The 25,195-nt window shown below is 40.8% G+C and overlaps 1 protein-coding gene across 1 annotated transcript in view; it reads right to left on the minus strand.

Moving 5' to 3' along the window:
• Window positions 1-25,195, minus strand: part of SMARCC1 (SWI/SNF related BAF chromatin remodeling complex subunit C1) — a 197,583-nt gene that overhangs the window by 86,131 nt on the left and 86,257 nt on the right. Inside the window, exons 12-18 of the mRNA XM_031009168.3 lie at window positions 22,031-22,090; window positions 16,586-16,623; window positions 13,249-13,370; window positions 8,269-8,340; window positions 6,033-6,146; window positions 4,463-4,616; window positions 3,316-3,429 (exon numbers count right to left, since the gene is read on the minus strand). Coding sequence (XP_030865028.1) covers window positions 3,316-3,429; window positions 4,463-4,616; window positions 6,033-6,146; window positions 8,269-8,340; window positions 13,249-13,370; window positions 16,586-16,623; window positions 22,031-22,090 — 674 coding nt within the window. The remainder of the gene's footprint in view (window positions 1-3,315; window positions 3,430-4,462; window positions 4,617-6,032; window positions 6,147-8,268; window positions 8,341-13,248; window positions 13,371-16,585; window positions 16,624-22,030; window positions 22,091-25,195) is intronic.

Raw genomic sequence — 25,195 nt, forward strand, 5'->3', positions numbered from 1 at the left:
AATATACAGCTCAGGTCCCCAAGGATTACTTTTCTTTTTTTTTTTTTGAGATGGAGTCTCGCTCTGTCGCCCAGGCTGGAGTGCAGTGGCGCGATCTTGGCTAACCGCAAGCTCCGCCTCCCGGGTTCACACCATTCTCCTGCCTCAGCCTCCTGAGTAGCTGGGACTACAGGCACCCGCCACCACGCCCGGCTAATTTTTTTGTATTTTTAGTAGAGACAGGGTTTCACCGTGTTAGCCAGGATGGTCTCGATCTCCTGACCTCGTGATCCGCATGCCTCGGCCTCCCAAAGTGCTGAGATTACAGGTGTGAGCCACCACGTCCAGCCCCGCAAGGATTACTTTAAGATAACCAAAGGTTCTTTTAAAAAACCAAAATCAGAGGTAATCACCAATCAGATGTGGAGCCCCAAGAAGAACAAAATTCATTAACATTTAATCTAAATTCTGAAGAAACAAAACCTGAGCAAATATAAGGAAGATCTCTACAACCTAGACACAGACATTTATAGGGTAGGTCCTCAACAACCATTTCTCCACTTCTCAGCCACAAAGTGTAGAAAGAATTTTTTCTGCCCCACAGACTTAAGTCAATGTTTCTTCTTCTTCTTTTTTAGATGGAGTCTTGCTCTGTCACCCAGGCTGGAGTGCAGTGGCATGATCTCGGCTCACTGCAACCTCTTCCTCCTGGGTTCAAGCGACTCTTGAGCTTCAGCCTCCTGAGTAGCTGGAATTACAGGCAGCCGCCACCATGTCTGGCTAGTTTTAGTATTTTTTTTTTTTTTTAGTAGAGACAGGGTTTCACCATGCCCAGCCCGTTTCCTCTCTTGATAACAATTGGCTCTACAATATAAGCCTCATTAGAGCCCACAAAATGACTGCTGAAGCTTTCATATCATTTTAAAATATTTTTTTCTTGTATTAGGCTGAGCATGGTGGTTCATGCTTGTAATCCTAGCACTCTGAAAGGTCAAAAAAGGTCGATCACTGGAGCTCAGGAGTTCAAGACCAACCAGGACAACACAGTGAGATGTTCTCTCTTTAAAAAAATAAAAATAAAAAAAAAGCCGGGTGTGGTGGCTCACACCTGTAATCCCAGCACTTTGGGAGGCTGAGGCAGGAGAACTGGTTGAACCCGGGAGGCAGAGGTTGCAGGGGAGACTGCGCCACTGCACTCCAGCTTGGGCGACAGAGCAAGACTCTGCCTCAAAAAAAAAAAAAAAAAAAAGGGGGGGGGGGGGGGAGGGCCAGGCCCAGTGGCTCAGGCCTGTAATCAGAGCACACTGGGAAGCCAACGTGGGTGGATAACCTAAGGTCAGGAGTTCAAAGACCAGCCTAGTCAACATGGAGAAACCCTGTCTCTACTAAAAATACAAAAATTAGCCAGGCGTGGTGGCACACGCCTGTAATCCCAGCTATTTGGGAGGCTAAGGCAGGAGAATCACTTGAACCGTGGAGGTGGAGGTTGCAGTGAGCCAACATCGCGCCACTTCACTCCAGCCTGGGAGAAAAGGGCAAACTCAGTCTCAAAAAAAAAAATTCTTTTGTATTTCTGGAGGTATGATACACACACAATAAAATACACAAATTAGTATAAAACTTGACACAATTTAACTTATATGACAATGTAATAATACTCAAATCAAAACCCAAAAGGCTCCCTCCTTTAAAACTCAATTGATAGCCACTCACAAAAGTATATACTAGTCTGACTTCTGTAACCATAGGTTAGTTTTTCTTGGATCTGAATTTTGTATTAACAAAAACAGGTGTGAGCCACTGTGCCTGGCCAGAAGATGTCTTTTATACTGACTCACATGTTGACCTTTTTTCTATCACTCTTTATTCTTCCATTAGATCCAGTCAGGTCCCAAAATGTTGTGTCAAATTATAGTTTACCCTGAATCAAGACTTTTGTCATGTTTCTAAATAATGTAAACTTTGTAACAGTTTATTCAATTTAATCTCCTTCTGCCTTTCTGCCATTCTTGTAATTTCTACACGTTATAAATCCCAAACATTATTGTTTAAACAACCTGTATTACTTTATATTTAACCACACAGATTACCCTTTTCTCTGCTCCATATTCCTTCATGGAGTCATGTGCTTTCATCTGGGATCATTATCCTTCATGCTGAAGACATTCCTTTACTTTTCTTATACTGTGTGCTAGCGATAACTTCTGTACATTGTGAATGCCTACAAACGTCTTTATTTCACCTTCAATTTTGAAAGTAATGTCTACTGGATAGAGAATTCCAGATAGATAGTTTTTCTTTTCCAATTTAAAAATGTCCTTTGGCTTTGATCATTTTTGTTGAAAAGTCAGCTATCAGTTTTATTATTGTTCTTTTGAATGTAATATGTTCTTCTCTACCCTCACCCCCACCCTCCATGTCTGCTTTTAAGATGTTAGTTTTTAAGAAATTAAGCATAATGTACCCGAGTGTGGTTTTCTCTATATATAAATTTGGATCTGTTCTTTTTATGTGTGTGTTTTTCAGTAGAGGCAAGGCTGCTCTTGAACTCCTGGCCTCAGGCAACCCTACTGCCCTGGCCTCCCAAAGTGTTGAGCTTGGCCTGGCTCTGTCTTTCTTGTTTTGTGAGTTGTTATCTTTTTATTTGTTCTGAAGTCTTTTTAGCCATTATATATTCAAGTATCACTCCTCCTCCATTCATTCTCTTACGGGTTTCTAATGAGAAACATTAATTCTTTGGACTGTATCATTCATTTTTCTTTTTCTTCTTTTAATAATAGAGACACAGTCTTGCTATGTTGTCCAGGCTGGTCTCAAACTCTGGGGCTCCAGTGATCCTCCTGCCTTGGCCTCCCAAAGTGCTGAAATTACAGGTGTGAGCCACCATGTCCAGCCTGAACTCTATCTCACATATCTGTTCCACTCTCCTCTCTTTGTCCTGGCCCCTCCCTACCTCAATCCAATTTTTTCTCTTGGTATTTTAGTTTCAATATATCTACTAATTTGTCTCTGAGTTCACTAACCTGTCTTCTGCTGTATGCAGTCTGTTATTTAACCTATCAAATAATTTCAAGTATACTTTTCAGTTCTAAAATGTTCATGATTCTTTTTACAGATTCTAATTCTCTCTTCAAATTCTCCATTTTCCTCTCGAATTTCTCTAATAGTGTTATTTTTAAAATACCTATCTACTAAGTCATATAGGAATATAAAAGGTAAGATAAATCATAATTGTTTTTAAAAATACCATCAGATTTGAGTAGAAAGCTCATTAGATGTATCTTAGAAGGACTAAGATGTGCTGGATTGCAGCCCATGTGTGATTAGAAAAATTACCTTTGCTAATGTTTTCCTGGAGTAAATGTCAGTACGGAGACCAAAGTTCTGCAAATCAACTGGTTTTTCCTTGTTTTTCTCAGGAAAATTTAGCATCTGTTGAGCAGCAGGAACCTGAGTCAAATAAATGATAAATGGCTGAGTTAGCCTCTTTAAAGTCAAGAGGGTAAATGTTTTTTAAAATTTGTTTGGGCCAGGCACCGTGGCTCACACCTATAATCCCAGCACTTTGGGAGGCCGAGGCAGGCGGATCACAAGGTCAGGAGTTCAAGACCAGCCTGACCAACGTGGTGAAACCCGTCTCTACTAAAAATACAAAAATTAGCCGGGCGTGGTGGCACGCGCCTATAATCTCAGCTACTCAGGAGGCTGAGGCAGTAGAATTGCTTATAACCCAGAGGCGGAAGTTGCAGCGAACCAAGATCATGCCACTGCACTCCAGTCGGGGGAACAGTGCAAGATTCCGTCTCAAAAAAAAAAAAGTTTAATATTGGCACTTAAACCACTCTTGGTGGATTTCCTACAAAAAACAATAAATACCCACGCTTCTACACTATACTTCTAACAAAAATTCAACATATAAGTCACATTTTGGTGTCCCTTTAAATCCCAGAAAGGATAACAAATTTTCATTGCTATCTTCTATTTCACGATGGGAGAAAATTTATACCTTAGGTTCCTGTGAATCCAACTTAATGCTATATATAATTTGTTTGACATAATCTGTTTGATAATGTATATATGGATATCCACTTTACAAATCTTAGGACAAGTTATAAAGATTTCTTTGCTTCACATTTCTAGAACACAGATTGAAGGAAGGGAAAGAAGATTTTGCATCATCTGCTTACTTATGAGTCTTTTTGATGACCGAAGGATAAAGGGAGTTATGCATATAAAAGTAAATTAATAATTTGACAGAGTAAGGCATTCGGTCTTGGGATTGGTGGGACGGCATTAACTTAAACACTATACATTCTTTTGGACTGTAATATTTACAGTACACCAAAATACACACACAAGCAAGGATCAAAGAAATAGCACTAATAATAGCATTATAGTATAATAATAATTGTTTCTAAATAGATATGCTATAAATGGCCATTTGTTACTATCCAGGTCTGATGAAAAGTCAACATTAATTTACCTGAGGTGATCGAAGATGCAGAGGCACAAGCCCAGAGGGGGTATCAGCTAATACATTAAAATGAGGAGTAGGAGGAGGTCCCATTGCCATGGGTCTACTTTCCGGGTCAACTTGGTAATTAACGAGTCCCCACTGCTCTAAAAAGGCATGGACCCTAAAGAATAAAGCTTGGAAAGTTAAAATCTAAAGAATCAACTTCATGTGCTTTTACTATCATCATCATGCCATTAAAAAACAGAAACAATAAAACCAGTAAATGTGCTCAGCAGGCTGTCAAACATCACAAACTACTTGACAGATTTTGTTTGTTATGTGACGAACAATTTCTACAAGCCACAAGTAATGTTGATAACACAGCACCCCCAAACCTATTACAAAGCCTAATCATTTCAATCACAGACATGAGAGCACGAATACGCATTTAGGTCCATGGCAATAAAAGAACTTACACATAGACCAAATACACACATAAAAAAAATCCGCATTTTTCGTGACAGAGTTTCGCTCTGTCTCTAAGGCTGGAGTGCAATGGTGCGATCTCAGCTCACTGCAACCTCCTCCGCATCCTTGGTTCAAGAGATTCTCCTGCCTCAGCCTCCCAAGTAGCTGGGATTACAGGTGACCGTCACCATGCGCAGCTAATTTTTTGTATTTTTAGTAGAAATGGGTTTTCGCCATGTTGGCCAGGCTGGTCTCGAACTCCTGACCTCAGGTGATCTACCCACCTAGGCCTCCCAAAGTGCTGGGATTACAGGTGTGAGCCACCATGCCTGGCCATTTTTTTTTTTTTTTAATTTTGGCAGAGCTAGGGCGCAGAGCTTATCCACTCCCAACCTGAATCCACTCCATCCCTGGTTATTTTATGATTTGACTAAAAAATTTAAAATGTGAACTGTAAAATCTAGAAGGCTAAATTAAATATTTTATTTTATTTTATTTTTTGAGACACAATCTTGCTCTGTTGCGCAGGCTGGAATGCAGTGGGACGATCTCAGCTCACTGCAATCTCTGTCTCCTGAGTTCTCCTGCCTCAGCCTCCCCAATAGCTAAGATTACAGTCATGTGCCACCACGCTTGGCTAATTTTTATATTTTTAGTAGAGATGGGGTTTCGCCATGTTGGCCAGGCTCGAACTCCTGACCTCGGGTGATCCGCCCACCTTGGCTTCTTGAAGTGCTGGGAATACAGGTGTAAGCCACTGCACCCAGCCTAAATTAAATATTTAAAAATTTCAACCTCTAATGCTGAACATAGTGCTCATGCCTGCAATCACAATACTTCGGGAGGCTGAGGCAGGAGAATCGCTTGAGGCCAGGAGATCGAGACCAGCCTTGGCAACACTGTGAAACCCCATCTCGACAATAAAATTAAATTAATAAAATAGAATAAAAATAAAATAATTAAATTGAATGAAATGAAAGGAAACAAAATATAATCAACCCCTAAATGACATAACTAAAATTAGATGTTTTACCCAGTTGAAACAACCAGTTTAATCAAGCAAACATTAGACAGCATGGATAAGTAAATTCCTACAGTTAAATGTCTCAGAAAAAGTCAAACAGTTTACCTCATCACAGCACACACATCTCCAGTCAAGTTCCTCCGACAAGCAGTGCTAGTTAAATACTCTTGGGGGTTTAGACGATACGTGTCAATCATAAAATTTCGATATGCCAAGTATCTAAAAAGCAATGGCAAAATTCATTAGGTGGACACGTATCCTCTCAGAAACAATGTTACTCAGAAACTCAAAAATCTTCAGATTCCTTAAAAATACAACAACAAATTAAGACAAGAGCATAAAAAACATTGATATTATATTGCGCATTTAAAGTTATGAGTGAATTTAAAACCACAAATATGCAAAACAACTGTTTATTAACGTATAACAACAAGTAATCTAATGACATTAATGTGAAGTAACATAAATTCAAACTTGGTCATGGTGGTAGTTAACTGCAGAATTGGAAACTAACACGTGGTTATATAGGCTATCTGCCTCACTACCACATATCTATACTTTACTGTGTGCAGGGCACTGTTATAAGCAATGTATGTCTGACAACTGAATCCTCATAATTGCTCTATATTGCAGGTAGGGTCTGCTATCATCCCATTTATGGGTGAGGAAACAAACACTGAGTTGTTAGAGAATATGTCCTAGCCACAGGGTTGGTAACTGATGGGAGCCAGAATTCAATGCTGCCAGTGTGGTGGCTCTTCAATCTATGCTCTCAACCTCTGCTGCCTATCACTTCTGTATTTCACACGTCATGTGGATTTGGCTCTGCAAATAGCTATGTAATTTCTCACAGCAGTTCTTTAAGAGAGATCATGGCTGGGCAATAAGTAGAATCCATGAGACCAAATTCAGAAAAGAACACACAAAAATGGAGAGAGAAATTGAGATTCTGTTACAGCAGATACTAAGGACTTCTGTCACAAAATATAGTACTTAAAAACAAGAGTGTTAAGGACTTTGAGACCTAGCAACAGTTCTTGGCACACAAAGAAAACAAAACTCAGGCAGCCAAGATCACACCACTGAACTCCAGCCTGCATGACGGAATGACTTTGTCTCAAAAAAAAAAAAAGTAACAGATTAATACCCTGATTAATACATGGGAGGGTATTTACAGTATTGACAGGTATGTACTTATATATAGGGACAAGGGTTCCAGAAGTATATACTGATGAATCACCAGGGAAAGACAAAAAGTACTTCCGGCCAAACTTCTTCCTTCCAATAAGAGTTTTTCTATTTCCAATGCAAAACCACGAAAATCCTTTATGCAATTAAGCTCAATTCACATGCAGCTATATCATCATATCTCTCTTTTAATTACCAGTCATACATCAGGAAGATAAAGATTCTATTTTCTCCTGGATGAATAGAAACAATCCAAAACATACATGCACACACAAGTTGAATGCTGTTAGGACAGGCCGGGCTTGGTGGCTCACGCCTGTAATCCTAGCACTTTGAGAGGCCGAGGCAAGTGGATCACTTGAGGTCAGGAGTTCGAGACAAGCCTGGCCAACACGGTGAAACCCAATCTCTACTAAAAATACAAAACTTAGCCAGGTGTGGTGGTGCATGCCTGTAGTCTCAACTACTTAGGAGGCTGAGGCAGGAGAATAGCTTGAACCCAGGAGGCGGAGGCTGCAGTTAGCTGAGATTGCAACACTGCACTCCAGTCTGAGTGACAGAGCGAGACTCCATCTCAAAAAAAAAAAAAAAAAAAGGAAGAAAGAAAAAGATTGTGAGGATAGACCTGAATTCATTATAGTAAAAATTGGTTTAAAATCCATACTTTAACTCTAAGAGTTGATGTGCATATAGTTCAAGGTTTAGAAATAAAAGAATACTCTAGGCAACATGGTGAAACCCCTGTCTCCACCAAAAAATAAACAGATAGATAGATAAATAAACATCAGCCAAGTGTGGTGACATGTGCCTGTAGTCCCAGCTACTTCAAGAGGCAGAGATGGGAGGATCCTTTGAGTTCAGGAGGCAGAGATTTGAGTTCATGAGCCAAGATCATGACACCGCACAACAGCCTGGGCAACAGAGTGAGACCCTGTCTCAAACAAACACCAAAAAAAACCACCCAAAACAAAAAACGAAACTAGATACAATTTCCTGTGTAACATGGAATGCTATGCAAGTGAGCTATGAACACTGTTCTGAAAGGAGTATTTGCAAACTTCCAAGAATCAGCAATAAGGAACTCAGGTGGATGCTTGAAGAGCCCCTACCGCACACAGGCAAATAAACAAGTTTTCTAAAACACTAGCCTCACATTTCTGGAGTCTTGGATTTGTTTTTTCCATTGAAGAACTCAGGAAGAGCACGCCGTTCAATCACATGAATACTGAAAAGAAGAAGAAGAAAAAAAGATTTAGGAGTGTTCTTTTTAAAAGAATAAAATCATCAAATATTCTAAGTAAAAGTGATAAATCCAAAACCTGAGTACTGCTTGCCAAAATTAATTGGCTTACACTAGTTTCTATGTATTAACAGCATACAAAAAAGTTAAGGAAAGCTTTCTCTTTCTCACTCCCAATACTTACTGTAGTTTTTCTATTCCCATAACCAAACTAAAAAACTACTATCAACACACTGAAAACTATACATTTTATTATTTTTTGGGATAATACAACATAACTAGATAAGAAGCCATAAGATATGAAGAATTCTTTGAAAAATGGTGACAAAAACAAAGGAGCTGGCATGGCATGGCAACAAACTGATGAAACAAATGACCAGAGTAGAGACAATGAATTTGCTAGTCTCAGCTTCTCAGGCTGTTAACATAAATGAGCCTTTGTCCAGCCCTCAGAAACACTGTGATAAATTAATAACTTTTTAGTTTTTATTTTTGGTGGAGGTGCTGGGGAGATATATTACTTTTTTAAAAATTTCAGTATCAATTGCTTTTAATAATATCACAGAAGTACATTTTAACAATATATGCAAACGCTAATAATTTTATGAAATGTTACAGGTCATAAGCAGAGATCAGGTAAAATGATCAGGCCTAACAGTAAAAAAAGAACAAAATGTATACATAGCACGAAGTTTCTGCTGCTAATATAAGTGTGTGTTTCTTCCTGATGACATTTTAGTTTCTCAGTGACTTTCCAGATATGCAACATGTTAAGTAGTGGTTGCATGGCAAAGAGCAAATCAATGGTCTGGGAATATAATTCAAATTATTCACTTTTTGAGTATTTGGTAACATTTAAATTAAATTGGATTGGTAGGGTCAAATACTATAAATACAATGAATTACCTGCAAACTTCTAGAAAGATAATTTCTAAGTGGATTAATGCTATATAAATATATATAATGACTTTTAAAAGAATAACCGTAAGGAACTAATTACATAATTCTAATATAACTCCTAATGTTTTCATTGTTACAGGTTAGGAAAGGCCCACTTTTAAAAAAAATTCTGTATCATAACTAATATTTCTATTATTTAACTGCATGTAATGTGACATGCAAAGATGATCAGGCAAATGAAAACGTTTCTGTAAACTATAATCTTACATAGTTATTTACTGTAATGATGCTTCCATTTTCTAATTTTATTTTTTAATTAAAAAGAAATTCACACACACACTTTTTTTTTTTAAGACACAGGGTCTCATCCTGGGTAGCATGGTGAAACCCCGTCTCTACTAAAACTACAAAAAATTAGCCGGGCATGGTGTTGGGTGCCTGTATTCCCAGCTACTCAGGAGGCTGAGACGGGAGAATGGCGTGAACCCGGAAGGCGGAGCTTGCAGTGAGCCGAGATCGCGCCACTGCACTCCAGCCTGGGGGACAGAGCAAGACTCCGTCTCAAAAAACAAACAAACAACAACTGGAGTTCAGTGACAAGATCATAGCTAGCTCACTGTAACCTGGAACTCCTAAGCTCAGGCAATCTTTCTGCCCCAGCCTCCAGGATAGCCAGGACTACAGGCATGTGCCATCACGCGGGGTTAATTAAAAAAATTTTTTGTAGAGATGGGTATCACTACGTTTGGGCTCAAGCGACCCACGAGCCTCAGCCTCTCAAAGTGCTGTGATTACAGACAAGAGCCATAGCACCCAGCCCCCTTTATCTAATTTTAGAGAAAAAGAATGCCGGTTTCTCATGTGTGTCCTCTCAGGCCATTGTACTAACGAGTTTTAAAGTTTGTCAATTTTAACAGAACAACTCACTATTTTGGAATAATTAAAACAGCAAAAATATCTAAAGATAGAATATGTTTTTTAAAAGTAATTTACTGTTTACTATTTAGTATGTCATATATTAATAATTGTTTATGATATAAAAATTGGTGTCAGCTGACAAAAAGCTACATTAAAAGTACATAAACATAATTTTATTGTGAGCCAAAAGTAAAATTGTGAATGTTTAAAAATTCTGAATGTTAAACACATAATTGCAAAGATAACAAGACTGAGACACTTCCAAATGTTTAAAAATAATTAAAGATAGTAACAAATGTAATGAAGACTGATGTTCAAAGATATGCACTTATTCTGTTCCAGGTTGTATTTACTGAAAACATCCAGAAATAGCATTCGTTTTTTGTTTTGTTTTGTTTTTGTTTTTTTGTTTTGAGACGGAGTCTCGCTCTGTCGCCCAGGCTAGAGTGCAGTGGCGCGATCTCAGCTTACTGCAAGGTCCACCTCCCGGGTTCACGCCATTCTCCTGCCTCAGCCTCCTGAGTAGCTGGGAATACACGCGCCCGCCACCACGCCCAGCTCATTTCTTTTTTCGTATTTTTAGCAGAGACGGGGTTTCACCGTGTTAGCCAGAATGGTCTCAATCTCCTGACCTCGTGATCCACCCGCCTTGGTCTCCAAAAGTGCTGGGATTGCAGGTGTGAGCCATCGCGCCCGGCCTATTCAGTTGGTTTTAAATGTACTCAGGAAAGTCTCAATATCTGAGCCACAGAATGATGTCAGACAAAAATAACGCATATCAAGTGGATCACTGACTATATTGTTTTAAATTGTCTCCAAAAAGACTTCTGGACATACATGGATTTTAAAAATCACATTCATCCTTTAAAAATAACACGGTAATCATTGAGAGCAGGCAAAAGGTATAAAAAGTACCCCAAGATTGGCCGGACGCAGTGGCTCACACCTGTAATCCCAGCACTTTGGGAGGCCAAGGTGGGTGGATCACCTGAGCTCAGGAGTTCGAGACCAGCCTGGTGGTGAGCCGAGATTGCGCCGCTGCACTCCAGCCTGGGCGACAGAGTGAGACTCCGTCTCAAAAAAACAAAAACAAAAAAACCCAAGATTTTGAGTAATGGCAGCATCAGCAATGTAGACAACTTTCCTGTAAAGGTACCTTAAAGATGCTAACATCTATTTGGAGTGGTAAGTTCTGGTACTTATGTTTTTAAAAAAACAACAACAAAACAGTCGAGGCACAGACAAAAAGACAAACAAAAATCATTCTGATATGAAATAGTCACATCTCATAAGCAATCAATAAAAAAGACAGTACTCCAGTTACATCCAACTATGCTCGAAGCATGCCACAGTGCTTGCTGTAAAAATCAGAGACGATGCTAAGGAGGTCTGTTTTCTTAAACATTTTTACATGCCAGGATTTATATTTTAAAAGCCTCCTGATGTTAAAATATTTCCTATTAAAATAAAGCTATTATTGGGTAGTAATTTTTTTTTTTGGGAGACAGAGTATTGCTCTTGTCGCCCAGGCTGGAGTACAATGGCTTGATCTCGGCTCAATGCAACCTCTGCCTCCTGGGTTCAAGCGATTCTCCTGCCTCAACCTCCCAAGTAGATGGGATTACAGGCACCCACCACCACGCCTGGCTAATTTTTTTGTATTTTTAATAGAGACAGGGTTTTGCCATTTTGGCCAGGCTATTCTTGAACTGCTGACCTCAGGTGATCTGCCCACCTCGGCCTCCCAAAGTGCTGGGATTACAGGCATAAGCCACCATGCTGGGTAATTTTTTTCCTTTATATAAAGTAGTCCCTTCATATCTGTGGAGTTTGTGTTCCAAGACCCCCAATGGATGCCTGAAACTGTGGACAGGGCCATTAAGTTTTTTCCTACGTATACATATAAACACACACATACCTATGATAAAGTTTAATTTATAAATTAGACACAGGACTAGATTAACAAAAACCAGTAATAAAAAAGAACAATTATAACAATTTATTATACACAATTTCATGAACAGAAGATTTGTTCTTATCATAGATCTTAGCAAGCTCAGCACACAATTCTTTTAAAGTCGGAAACATTCACCTTTTCACTTAAAGGAAGCGCTTTATACGTTCATTTTGGCGTATCTGAACTATCACCATCACTACTTCTATGCATTGGGGCCACTAACTAAAATAGGGGTTCCTTGAACAGAAGCACTGAAATCCCTTGACAGCTAGTCTAATAACTGATACGGATACTAAATGACTAACAGGTGGGTAGCATGTACAGTGTGTCTACATTGAAAAAAAAGGATGATTCATACTCCTGGCATGAAACTGCAGGATTTCATCCCACTACTCAGAATAACACACAACGTAAAATTATGAATTGTTTACTTCTGGAAATTTTCAGTTAGTATTTTTAATCGAGTTAATTTCAAGTAACTAAAAACTTTTTATAATTTAAAACATTTTATACTACTACTCAAGTATTTGCTTGTTTGAATTATAGCTGATTCTAAATGAGTTAGATTCAAGCTTACAAAATTTTACAAACCTAAATTACAACAAAATCTAGTTTCAATCCCTGAATTGTTTTTCTTTAAAAAAAAAAAAAAAAATTCAAGCCAGGCGCGGTGGCTCACGCCTCTCTGGGAGGCTGAGGCAGGTGGATCACGAGGTCAGGAGTTCAAAACCACCCTGGCCAAGATGGTGAAACCCATCTCTACTAAAAATACAAAAATTAGCCTGGCACGGCAGCGGGAACCTGTAATCCCAGCTACTCGGGAGGCTGAAGCAAGAGAATCACTTGAAACCCAGAGGCAGAGGTTGCAGTGAGCCGAGATCATACCACTGCATTCTAGCCAGGGTGACAAAGCAAGACTCTGTCTCAACAACAACAAAACAAACAAACAAACAAAAAACACAAACACATTCCAAAGATAAAAATCACTCTCCATCTCCCTTCATCCAAAGTGATAGTAGTTTCTGATAAGGAACATGGGCAGAAAGGCACAACCTGATTTCAAGGAAAGTTCTTGTACTGCTCAGTACCATGCTCACAGATGGAAGTGGTCCACTCACCAGTTATAATCAAACCATGATGCATAACTAGGAATAATAATGTGATTGGTCTGCTCTGTCACATTATCTTCCCCAGGGTCAACTGATCGACTCTGATCACCTTTGGCAGGATCTTCATCTTCCTATAGAAAAGAAGACAAAGTTCAAAGAAAGAAAGAACTACAGAGAGATATATATATAACATCTCTTACACTTCAGTTAGGTTAAATAAAATGAAGCTCCCCGATTCGATCAGATATCTGAAAAACAAATTTCAAGTAAAAACAACCTTTCACAGTATTTAAGGTACAAGGTAGCCAGCTGATAGATAAGGTTTTGTTGCTCATTTATGATGATGAGGGAATCAATGCAGAGAAGGTAGGTCTCTCATAAGATTAACAAGTTGATTGAAGAAAGTCTGTTTCAACGCACAGGACTTCAGACTAAACAAATAACTCATAACCCAGATCTCGTTCCATAATAGCTTGCTTCTTCCTTGTCCAGTTTTACTTAATCTGAAGTAAATGTTTACTTGATACACATTTTTATTGCATACATTTAAAAGTATTTTAAATACTTTTTGATATTGAAATGTTTTACAATTTTCTCTCTGTGGTGATTTTATTATTTGTAACCTAATGAAAGTATTTTCTATTAAGAAACCAAATTATGGGCTGGGCAAGGTGTCTCATGCCTGTAATTCCAACACTTGGGAGGCTGAGGCAGGAGGATCACTTGAGACCAAAAGTTCAGGACCAGCCTGGGCAACATAGTCAGACTTTGTCTCTACTAAAAATTTAGAAATTAGCTGGACATAGTGGTACGTGCCTGTAGTCCCAGCTACTTTAGAGGCTGAAGTCAGCAAGATTGCTTGAGCATGGGAGGTCAAGGCTACAGTGAGCTGTGTTTCCACCACTGCCCTGCACTCCAGTCTAGGCAAGACCCTGCCTCAAAAAAAAAATAAAATAAGCAAAACCCCAAATTTTGAATGTTTTCTTTTACAATGGTTCCACAATTTAATTTCTACCTTTTTCTTAATTCAACCTAAATTTCCTGTTACAGTATTTGAAGTGACGATCTAGTGTTACTACCTATAACAGTTTCTATAAGAATAGTAAAAAGGAATAAATTTAAAGCATGAAAACACCAAGGACTCTAGTTATTACTTAAATGATATTGAATACAAATGTGATAATAACGATGACAAGGGTAACAAATTTTATTTCCCAAATCACAGAAGCTAGCAAAAAATATTCTCAATGTTGACCTGTTTTTATTTTGGCTTTAGTTAATACATTTTTGTGTTATAGACTTTACAAATCATTTAGGAGACAAAAAATTTCCCTTATTCAGAAAAAACAGGAAGAGGCTGGCATTGCAATTAATGAAGGCCAACAGTATAAGTTTTAATGACTTCAATCAGAAAACAACAAGATGATGTGGGAGACAGCTTTACAGACACTACCTCTAATCCTTTTAAGATATATAAACGACTGGTATATGGCTTCAAATCCTCTTATCTTTGGCATTAAAACGAAGGAATTTGACTTTCCTTTTTAGCTGGGACCATAGGCAGGTGCCACCACACCAAGCTAATTTTTTAAGTTTTTGTTGATGCAGGGTATCCTTGTGTTGTGCTGGCTGGTTTTGAACTCCTGGGCTAAAAGTGATTCTCCCACCTGGGCCTCTCAAAATACTGGGATTACAGACGTAAGCCACTGCACTCAGCACTTTTTATTTAAAAAAGAGTGTCTTGCACTGTCACCCAGGCTAGAGCACAGTGGCAGGATTTTGGCTCACGCCAGCATAGAATTCCTAACCTCAAGCAATCCTCCCATCTCAGCTTTCCAAAATGCTGACGTCATAGGTGCCAATCTCTATTTACTCTAAATAATGACATATTTTTACACAGGTAATGTTCATTAATAAGTGGCTCTTGGCTGGGTGTGTTGGCTCACACCTGTAATCCCAGCACTTTGGGAGGCCGAGGCGGGTGGATCATCTAAGGTCGGGAGTTCGAGACCAGCCTGACCAACATGGTGAAACTCTTGTCTCTACTAAAAATACAAAAATTAGCTGGGCGTGGTGGCGCATGCCTGTAATCCCAGCTACTCAGGAGGCTGAGGCAGGAGAATCGCTAGAACCCGGGAGGCGGAGGTTGTGGTGAGCTTAGATAATGCCATTGCACTCCAGCCTGGGCAACAAGAGTGAAACTCCATCTCAAAAAACAAAACAAAACAAAACAAAAAGAAGTGGCTCTTTGACTAAATAACTTTGATTTTTTTTTTTTAAATCATAAGAACAATACAGGTGAAGAGTCATAAGAAAAGAGTTTGTTGAAATACTTTTCCGGAAATCCTGTCATGCATATGTTCATCCTTGAATGTATACAACAATGATAAGGATCATCTTAGGGAATTTCTTTGCAAATGAAAAAAAAAATCTATATTCAGCAAGTTAAGGAAATTATTTCAAGAAGATTGGGGGTTAATCACACAGTCAAACATGATAGCCTGAGTAAACAAGACGCCATTTATTTTTAAAAAGTTAAATCCTACCTTAAATCTAACATGTTCCAAAAGCATAATGATTGAGGTATCGCTACAGCAGAATTCATAAAGCAGGAAGTAGCTCGCAGTAAGGCTCAAGAAAGGTCAAAGTATGATTCAAAGTCTACACTGCATCAATAGAAATGGCAGTGAGAAAAATCAAGACAACACATGGCCCCTGCTCATCTGCACTGTCGGATAACATCTGAAATACTGTGGTCAGCACTGAATATTATCTTGCAACCAGGGGAGCATGAAACTAGAAATTACAGCACATGAGGGACACTAGCAGGGAGGATGAAAATTTCCTCTAAGTAAAATCTTGGGGTCCAAGAAAGTCAAGTATTTTGCCGAGCGCAGTGGTTGACACCTGTAATGCCATCACTTTGGGAGGCTGAGGCAGACAGATTGCTTGAGCCCAGGAGTTCGCAACCAGCCTGGGCAACATAAAAAACTCCATCTCTACAAAAAAATAAAAAAATTAGTTGGGTGTAGTGGTGCACACAAGTAGTCTCAGCTACTCGGGAGGCTGAGGTGGGAGGGGGATCACCTGAGCCCAGGAGGTCAAGGTTACAATGAGAGCCGACAGCCTGTCTCAAAAGAAAAAACTAACAAAAACACCTTCCAGAAATGGTTCTTATAGTGTATTTGTTTTCCTTAGGGGAAAAACTAAAAACAAAAAAAAAATTCAAAAACCAGATGGGCTTCATAGTCCAAAAATTGGGTTATGTCCAATTCAGTGCTTCTACTGTTCGGTACACAGGACCCTTAGAGAAGCTCTCTCACACCAGGCTTAACTGAATTGTTACCTTTCCTCCTGCTGTGACTGTTTCTTCATCCTGCTCATCTGCAAAACCAAAACACACAATTCATTTTAAAAACAGGTAAATGTTCTTTGGGTTATTTGGAAAATTAATGGTCTAAGAACTGATACTGGACAGAGAAAAGGAATGAAATAGCGCATTATTAAAGCAAAATCACTCTGAATAATTCACTAAATTAGAATTTTACACAGAAGCACAGAGGTAATTAGAAATTCAAAGCAAAGATCATTAAAAATTTCAAACAGTGGGGAATTTACAATTAATTACTACTTGAGCTAATATCATAGTCATGATCTTAATAACAGATACAGGACTTGATTACGATTCTTGTCTCCTGAGTTTTGCTAAAATAACAACATTTTGGGTTCCAGAAGAAGTGAGTAAAGAATGATGAGTAAAAAAACGGGTGATAACCAATCCCTTACTAATCTTAGTAAGACAATGCCTTCTGAGGATAGAGGGCTTAGCATGAAAGAAAGCCCAGGTAAAATTTGTAAACCAGACAGTTGATTTCCACAATGAAAAGTAAAACTGCCAGTACAGAATAGGAAAGAGGTAGTATTAAAGAACAACAAGTTACATTATTATATGCCTGTAATATTTAAGCTTTTTATCATTACTGTGACTGCTGGCACTAGGTAACGCATGATGAAGTTCAAAAAGAAAATGGGATGCTGGGTGCAGCAGTGCACATCTACAGTCCCAGATACTCTGGAGACTGAAGTGGGAGACTCACTCAAGGCAAGGAGTCGAAGTCCAGCCTGGGCAACAGGGCAAGATCTTGTCTCTTATTAAAAAAAAAAAAAGAAAAGAAAAAGGGTTGGGTGCAGTCGCTCACACCTATAATACCAACACTTTTGGTGGCTGGTACGGGATATAGCAAAAATGAACAGAAATTTATCAGATTTTGAAAAATGCTACACAAAGAATAAACATAAACATATTAGAGAGGAAGTGGGTAGGTGGACACTTCAGAGCAAGTAAACTGGTATCTCTGAAAAGGTGGCCTTTAAGCTGAAATGTTAAGAGATGAGAAAGACAAGGTAATTATTCCACAAAAAGTAAGAAACCAAATCAAAGGGCCTCCAGTTGGATTGGCTTGGTAACTTCACAAAACAGAAAGCCACTATGAACATGAATAAAGGCTGAGCAAAATAGACAAACCACAACAGCCAAGTGCAGTGATACAAAGCATTGGCAGGAAAGTAAGACCAGTACCCAAATCGGGGTTCTGCAAAATATTTGGAAAGAGCTCTCCCTCCCCCTCCCCCCCCTCTCCCCACGGTCTCCCTCTGATGCCGAGCCGAAGCTGGACTGTACTGCTGCCATCTCGGCTCACTGCAACCTCCCTGCCTGATTCTCCTGCCTCAGCCTGCCGGGTGCCTGTGATTGCAGGCGCGCGCCGCCACGCCTGACCGGTTTTCGTATTTTTTTGGTGGAGACGGGGTTTCGCTGTGTTGGCCGGGCTGGTCTCCAGCTCCTAACCGCGAGTGATCCGCCAGCCTCGGCCTCCCGAGGTGCCGGGATTGCAGACGGAGTCTGGTTCACTCAGTGCTCAATGGTGCCCAGGCTGGAGTGCAGTGGTGTGATCTCGGCTCACTACAACCTCCACCTCCCAGCAGCCTGCCTTGGCCTCCCAAAGTGCCGAGATTGCAGCCTCTGCCCGGCTGCCACCCCGTCTGGGAAGTGAGGAGCGTCTCTGCCTGGCCACCCATCGTCTGGGATGTGAGGAGCCCCTCTGCCTGGCTGCCCAGTCTGGGAAGTGAGGAGCGCCTCTTCCTGGCCGCCATCCCATGTACGAAGTGAGGAGCGTCTCTGCCCGGCCGCCCCGTCTGAGAAGTGAGGAGCCCCTCCACCCGGCAGCCACCCTGTCTGAGAAGTGAGGAGCCCCTCCGCCCGGCAGCCACCCCATCCGGGAGGGAGGTGGGGGTCAGCCCCCACCCAGCCAGCTGCCCCACCCGGGAGGGAGGTGGGGGTCAGCCCCCGCCTGGCCAGCCACCCCGTCTGGGAGGGAGGTGGGGGTCAGCCCCCGCCCGGCCAGCCGCCCCGTCCTGGAGGGAGATGGGGGGTCAGCCCCCGCCCGGCCAGCCGCCCCGTCCGGGAGGGAGGTGGGGGGTCAGCCCCCGCCCGGCCAGCCGCCCCGTCCGGGAGGGAGGTGGGGGGGGGGCGCCTCCGTCCGGCCAGCCGCCCTGTCCGGGAGGTGGGGGGGCGCCTCTATCCGGCCGCCCCTTCTGGGAAGTGAGGAGCCCCTCTGCCCGGCCACCACCCCGTCTGGGAGGTGTACCCAGCAGCTCATTGAGAACGGGCGATGATGACGATGGCGGTTTTGTGGAATAGAAAAGGGGGAAAGGTGGGGAAAAGATTGAGAAATCGGATGGTTGCTGTGTCTGTGTAGAAAGAAGTACACATGGGAGACTTTTCATTTTGTTCTGTACTAAGAAAAATTCTTCTGCCTTGGGATCCTCTTGATCTATGACCTTACCCCCAACCCTGTGCTCTCTGAAACATGTGCTGTGTCCACTCGGGGTTAAATGGATTAAGGGCGGTGCAAGATGTGCTTTGTTAAACAGATGCTTGAAGGCAGCATGCTCCTTAAGAGTCATCACCACTCCCTAATCTCAAGTACCCAGGGACACAAACACTGCGGAAGGCCGCAGGGCCCTCTGCCTAGGAAAACCAGAGACCTTTGTTCACTTGTTTATCTGCTGACCTTCCCTCCACTATTGTCCTATGACCCTGCCAAATCCCCCTCTGCGAGAAACACCCAAGAATGATCAATTAAAAAAAAAAAAAAAAAAACTCTAAAAAAAAAAAAAATTTGGAAAAAGGTTACTGAACCCTTTAAATCTCCATTTCCTCATCAATAAAACAAAACAGTTTAATAGTGAAGTGCAAACACATGTAGAACAAGACCTGACAACTACTCATGCCACCCAGAGATGGACATGGTGGCTTAATGTGTGAGTTAGTCACAAATACTTGCTAACAAGGAATAGGTGATTCTGGATGTGAAATAATATGGTATTAATTACCAGTAGGAGTTCTGCAGCTCTGCATAGTGACTATTTTTATGTAGGAAGTAACTAACAGAAAGAAATCTAGGTAAGGCTGCCAAAAACAAACACTTGGTCCGTTGGACAATGGTAAACCATAGCATAACCAACCTCTTACTAGAAACTGTCAGTTTGACTTAATAATCTCTCCCATTACTCAAATTACACATTTTTAGTCTGACGAATTTCATTCCCCAAAGTAGTCTTGGTACTCAATGGGAAGATACTTCTGATAATATTAAATTAGCTGATCCCTAATATTAATATCCCTAATATTATTGAATGGTAATATTCAATAAATGTTCTCTTCCTCCTTTCAGATGTGAGAAAATATGCTCCACACCAAACACCTGAATCTCCTTCAGAGACCTGAAGAATGAAACAAAGACCTATATTTGATGAGGTAGCATATAAGGCAGAATATAGAGCAGTTAAAACAACAGCTCTGGTCAGGTATGGTGGCTCACGCCTGTAATCCCAGTACTTTGGGAGGCCGAGGTGGGTGGGTCGCCTGAGGTCAGAATTTCAAGACCAATCTGGCCAACATGGTGAAACTGTGTCTCTACTAAAAATACAAAAATTAGCCGGGAGTGGTGGCAGGCGCCTGTAATCCCAGCTACTTGGGAGGCTGAGGTAAGAGAATTGCTTGAACCTGGGAAGTGGAGGTTGCAGTGAGCCAAGATCACACTATTGCACTCCAGCCTGGGTGACAAGAGCGAGACTTTGTCTCAAAACAAAAAACAAAATACAACAGCTCTGAGAACAAAAATTTACAGTTGATGGATCACTCTCCAAAATACCCACTCGTATCTGCCATCAATAATAACTGTAATTGCCAGGCCCGAAAGCTCACGCCTGTAATCCCAGCACTTTGGGAGGCTGAGGTGGGTGGATCAACTGAGGTCAGGAGTTCGAGATCAGCCTGGCCAACCCGGTAAAACCCCATCTCTACTAATAATACAAAAATTAGCTGGGCGTGGTGGCACGTGCCTGTAGTCCCAGCTACTCAGGGGGCTGAGGCAGGAGAATTGCTTGAACCCGGGAGGAGGAGGTTGCAGTAACCAAGATCGTGCCACTGTACTCCAGCCTGGGTAACAGACCGAGGCTCCGTCTCAAAAAATAATAATGACTGCAATTTATTCAAATACAGAATTCCTTAATTAGAAGATAGAACTGACATCTCATTTTCTAAAAAAGGAGATCTTGAAAATCCCTTTCAGGTTTAAAGTTCAGTAAAGTCAAAATTTTAGTAAATACTGAAAACAATAGGTTCTCCTTTACAAGTGAAGAAAAGAAATCAAGCCTAACGTCTCATCTACAACTCTCCAGAACAAAGATGTTTAAAACTACCCCTATTTAATTTTTAAGGAGAACAAGTGATTATACTCTTTTCTATTCTCCTGCAAAATCACTCAAGAATTATACCTTACTTGTGAAAATGTACTCTAAGACTTGGAAATACTAGGAAAGGATGATGTCATTCTCATTTTATACTGCTTAGAAACTTTAATTTGGCTTACAAAGTATTAACACTCCACAGATTTTTGTTCTAACAATACAGTATCATTTTGCATACTGTTACAAAAACAATTCTTTCAGTGACATTTGAAAAAGTACTTTAATTAGAACTATTTCCTTAAAACTCATATTCTTATTCAATTATATTATTACCACCTTCGCTAGTTTGTAGAAAAATATTATGCTCCAAGAGGGGGAGATCACTAAGAATGGCAACAATGGATCACAGGAAATTAACTCTCCTACAACAGTAGCAAACCAAATCATAATGGCACTAAGAATAAGCCACAGCTAATATCCTGTAGTGGCTAAGCACAAGTCTCACTTAAGAAAGGAGTATCGGCCAGTCACGGTGGCTCACGCCTGTAATCCCAGCACTTTGGGAGGCCGAGACAGGAGGATCACGAGGTCAGGAGTTCGAGACAGGCCTGACCAACATGGTGAAACCCCGTCTCTACTAAAAATACAAAAATTAGCTGCGCGTGGTAGCGCAAGCCTGTAATCCTAGCTACTCAGGAGGCTGAGACAGGAGAATCACTTAAACCCAGGAGGCAGAGGTTGCAGTGAGCCCTGGGTGACAGAGCAAGATTCCGTCTCAAAAAAAAAAAAAAAAAAGAAAAAAGAAAAGAAGGAGTGTATCAAGCTGGGCATGGTGGTGTGTGCCTATAATCCGAACTACTTGGAAGACTAAGGTAGGAAAATCGCTGGAGCCCAGAAGTTTAAAGCTGTGGTGAGCTATATTACACCACTGCACTCCAGCCTGACCAATAGAACAACACCTTGGAAGAATACACTATCAAAGGAGATGACATATTCAAGACAGAAAGCACAGACCAGTGTATAGATTTTAGGTGCTTACCTAGATCCGCTACAGTTCCTCCTTTAACAGGTGTATTTTCACTATCTTTCTTTAGGTTCACTAGAAAAAAGAAAAAAAAGAGTTATGTTTATGTGGGAAAAGTTGTACTTCTTTTTAGAAAGAAAACAGAATAGGACATGATTAAATGACATGCATCTCACTACAACTGCAACACCATTCAATACACTTTCAGGTAAAAATCATAAGCCCAGCTATGAAATATTTAACAGACTATATTATAATTACCCAAGCACCATATAGTTTCATCATAAAAGTAAACAATACAAAATACTCAACAAAACATGAAAATAATCTTTCAATCCCTTCCACAAAAGTTTTTTTATTAAAGTTTATGATGCATTTGTTTTGATTCTCACTTCTAATCCATTCATTCTTTTAAAAAAAATTAAGGAAGAACTAATACCTTTTTAGTTTGTTTTCAGACAGGGACTCAGTCTGTCGCCCAGACTTGAGTGCAGTGGTGCGATCATGGCTCACTGCAGCCTTGACCTCCCAGGCTCAAGCGATCCTTTGATCTCAGGCTCCCAAATAATTGGGACTATGGGCGCATGCCACCACACCTAGTTAATTTTTGTATTTTTTATAGAAACATGGTTTTGCCATGTTGCCCAGGCTGGTCTCGAACTCCTGAGCTCATGCAATCTACTCGCATCAGCCTCCCAAAATGCCGGGATCACAGACATGAGCCACTGCGTCCGGCCAAACGAATATCTTTTATACATCCACATGGATGTCAAAATATATCCTGAGAGTTCTTTAACTCTATGTAAATGTTATCAATACTGTGCTTAGTTCTTAGCATGGACCTTCTTTCCATGTAAGAACTTTGAATTACATTACATTTCGTTCATTTTTACAAGTCCACTGTGTCCATAGGTGGACTGTAAGTTAACCAGCCCTACACTGATGGAAACCATGTTTATTTTGAATATTTCACTGTTCAAAAACATTCTTTTGTAATTATCTTTGTGGGCGCATGCAATTATTTAAGATAAACTCTAAAAATAAAACACTGCAACTAGAGGTACACATTTTAAAATTTTAAAAACACAGCCAAGGCCAGGTGAGGTGGCTCATGCCTGTAATCCCAGCACTTTGGGAGGTTGAGGCAGGTGTATCACTTGAGGTCAGGAGTCTTAGACCAGCCCGGCCAACATGGAGAAATTCCGTCTGTACTAAAATACAAAAACTAGCTGGGCATGGTGGTGCGCATCTGTGTAATCCCAGCTACTCGGGAGGCTAAGGCAAGAGAATCACTTGAACCCGGGAGGTGGAAGTTGCAATGAGCTGAGATCACACCACTGCATTCCAGCCTGGAGAATAGAGCGAGACTCAGTCTCAAAAACAACAACAAAAAACCACAGCCAAATTGCATTAAATGTCTTCATTAATTTACACTTTCATCAACAGCATTTGATAGTACTCATTCCTCAAAACTTTCACACTTTTCCATCTACCTTTTAGGTTTTGAAAATCTTATAGATGAAAATAGTGATTTGAAGAACTTGCATATTCTTAAGTGAGGTTGACCATCTGTTCACACACTTCTTGGCCATGTATTTATTCCTAACAAATTACCAATCTGACATAATCAACGGTAAATACTATGTAATTTAGTCTAAGGGGTTCAGATTCTTTATACATTTTTAGGATTCTAGTCCTTTGTTAAATGGTAAATACTTTCTCCCCCTACAAAAAAAACCTGTTTAAAGTGCTAAATTTCTTACATTTTAACCTCAATTATGTAACAGTGATTCTAAACATATTTGATGAGCTAAACACATAGTAACGGGGAAAATGTGTGCTCACAAAATTCGTATGTTGAAACCCAACTGTAGTGTCCTGGTATTTAGAAGTGAGGCCTTTGGAAAATAATTAAGTCAGGAGAATAGGCCCCTCAAGAACAGGATTAATGCCCTTATAACTGGGTGTAGTGGCTCATGCCTGTAAGTCCTAGCTACCAGGGATGCTGAGGCACAAGAAACGCTTGAGCCTAGGAGGTGAAGGCTGCAGTGAGTTATGATCGCATAGCTGTTATTCCAGTCTGGGTGACAATGCAAGTATGTACTTTACAATAATTAATTTAATGTTATGTGAAGTATGTCTCAATTAAAACAATGCTATATTATGCATAAAATCATACACTGGAAAACTGAATGCCTGTTTTCTACTTCACCCTCAGCATCTGTCCCTGTAGTGGTTGAATAAAAGTTACTTTGTCATCCAGGCGTGGTGGCTCATGCTTGTAATCGCAGAACTTTGGAAGGACAAGGCAGGCGGATCATCTAAGGTCAGGAGTTCAAGACCAGCCTGGCCAACGTGGTGAAACCCTGTCTCTACTAAAAATACAAAAATTAGTAGGGCATGGTGGAAGGCACCTGTAATCCCAGCTACTAGGGAGGCTGAAGCAGAAGAATCACACGAACCCGGCGGAGGTTGCAGTGAGCAGAGATCATGCCAATGCACTCCAGCCTGGGCAACAGAGCAAGACTCTGTCTCAAAAAAAAAAAAAAAAAAAAAGGTGGACGCAGTGTGGCTCACGCCTGTAATCCCAGCACTTTAGGCAGCTGAGGTGGGCAGATCACTTGAGGTCAGGAGTTCAAGACCAGCCTGGGCAACACACTGAAACCCTATTTCTAATAAAAATACAAAAATTAGCCAGACAGAGTGGTGCACATCTGTAATCCCAGCTACTCGGGAGGCTGAGGCATGAGAATCACTTGAACTCAAGAGGCGGAGGTTGCAGTGAGCCGAGATTATGCCACGGCACTCCAGCCTGGGTGACTGAGCAAGACGCCGTCTCAAAAAAAAAAGGGGGGGGGGAGGGAAAGGGGGGGGGCCAGGCGAGGTGGCTCATGCCTGTAATCCTAGCACTTTGGGAGGCCGAGGCAGGTGGATCACCTGAGATCAGAAGTTCGAGACCAGCCTGGCCAATATGGCAAAACCCCATCTCTACTAAAAATACAAAAAAAATTAGCCAGGTGTGGTGGCGGGCGCCTATAATCTCAGCTACTCAGGAGGCTGAGGCAGGACAATGACTAGAATCCTGGGCGCTAAGGTTGCAGTGAGCTGAGATTGCACCACTGCACTCCAACCTCGGCAACAGAGCGAGACTCTGTCTCAGAAACAAAACAAAACAAAAAA

This window comes from Gorilla gorilla, chromosome 2 (genome assembly GCF_029281585.2).
Source record: "Gorilla gorilla gorilla isolate KB3781 chromosome 2, NHGRI_mGorGor1-v2.1_pri, whole genome shotgun sequence".
NCBI classification, from domain to species: domain Eukaryota; kingdom Metazoa; phylum Chordata; class Mammalia; order Primates; family Hominidae; genus Gorilla; species Gorilla gorilla.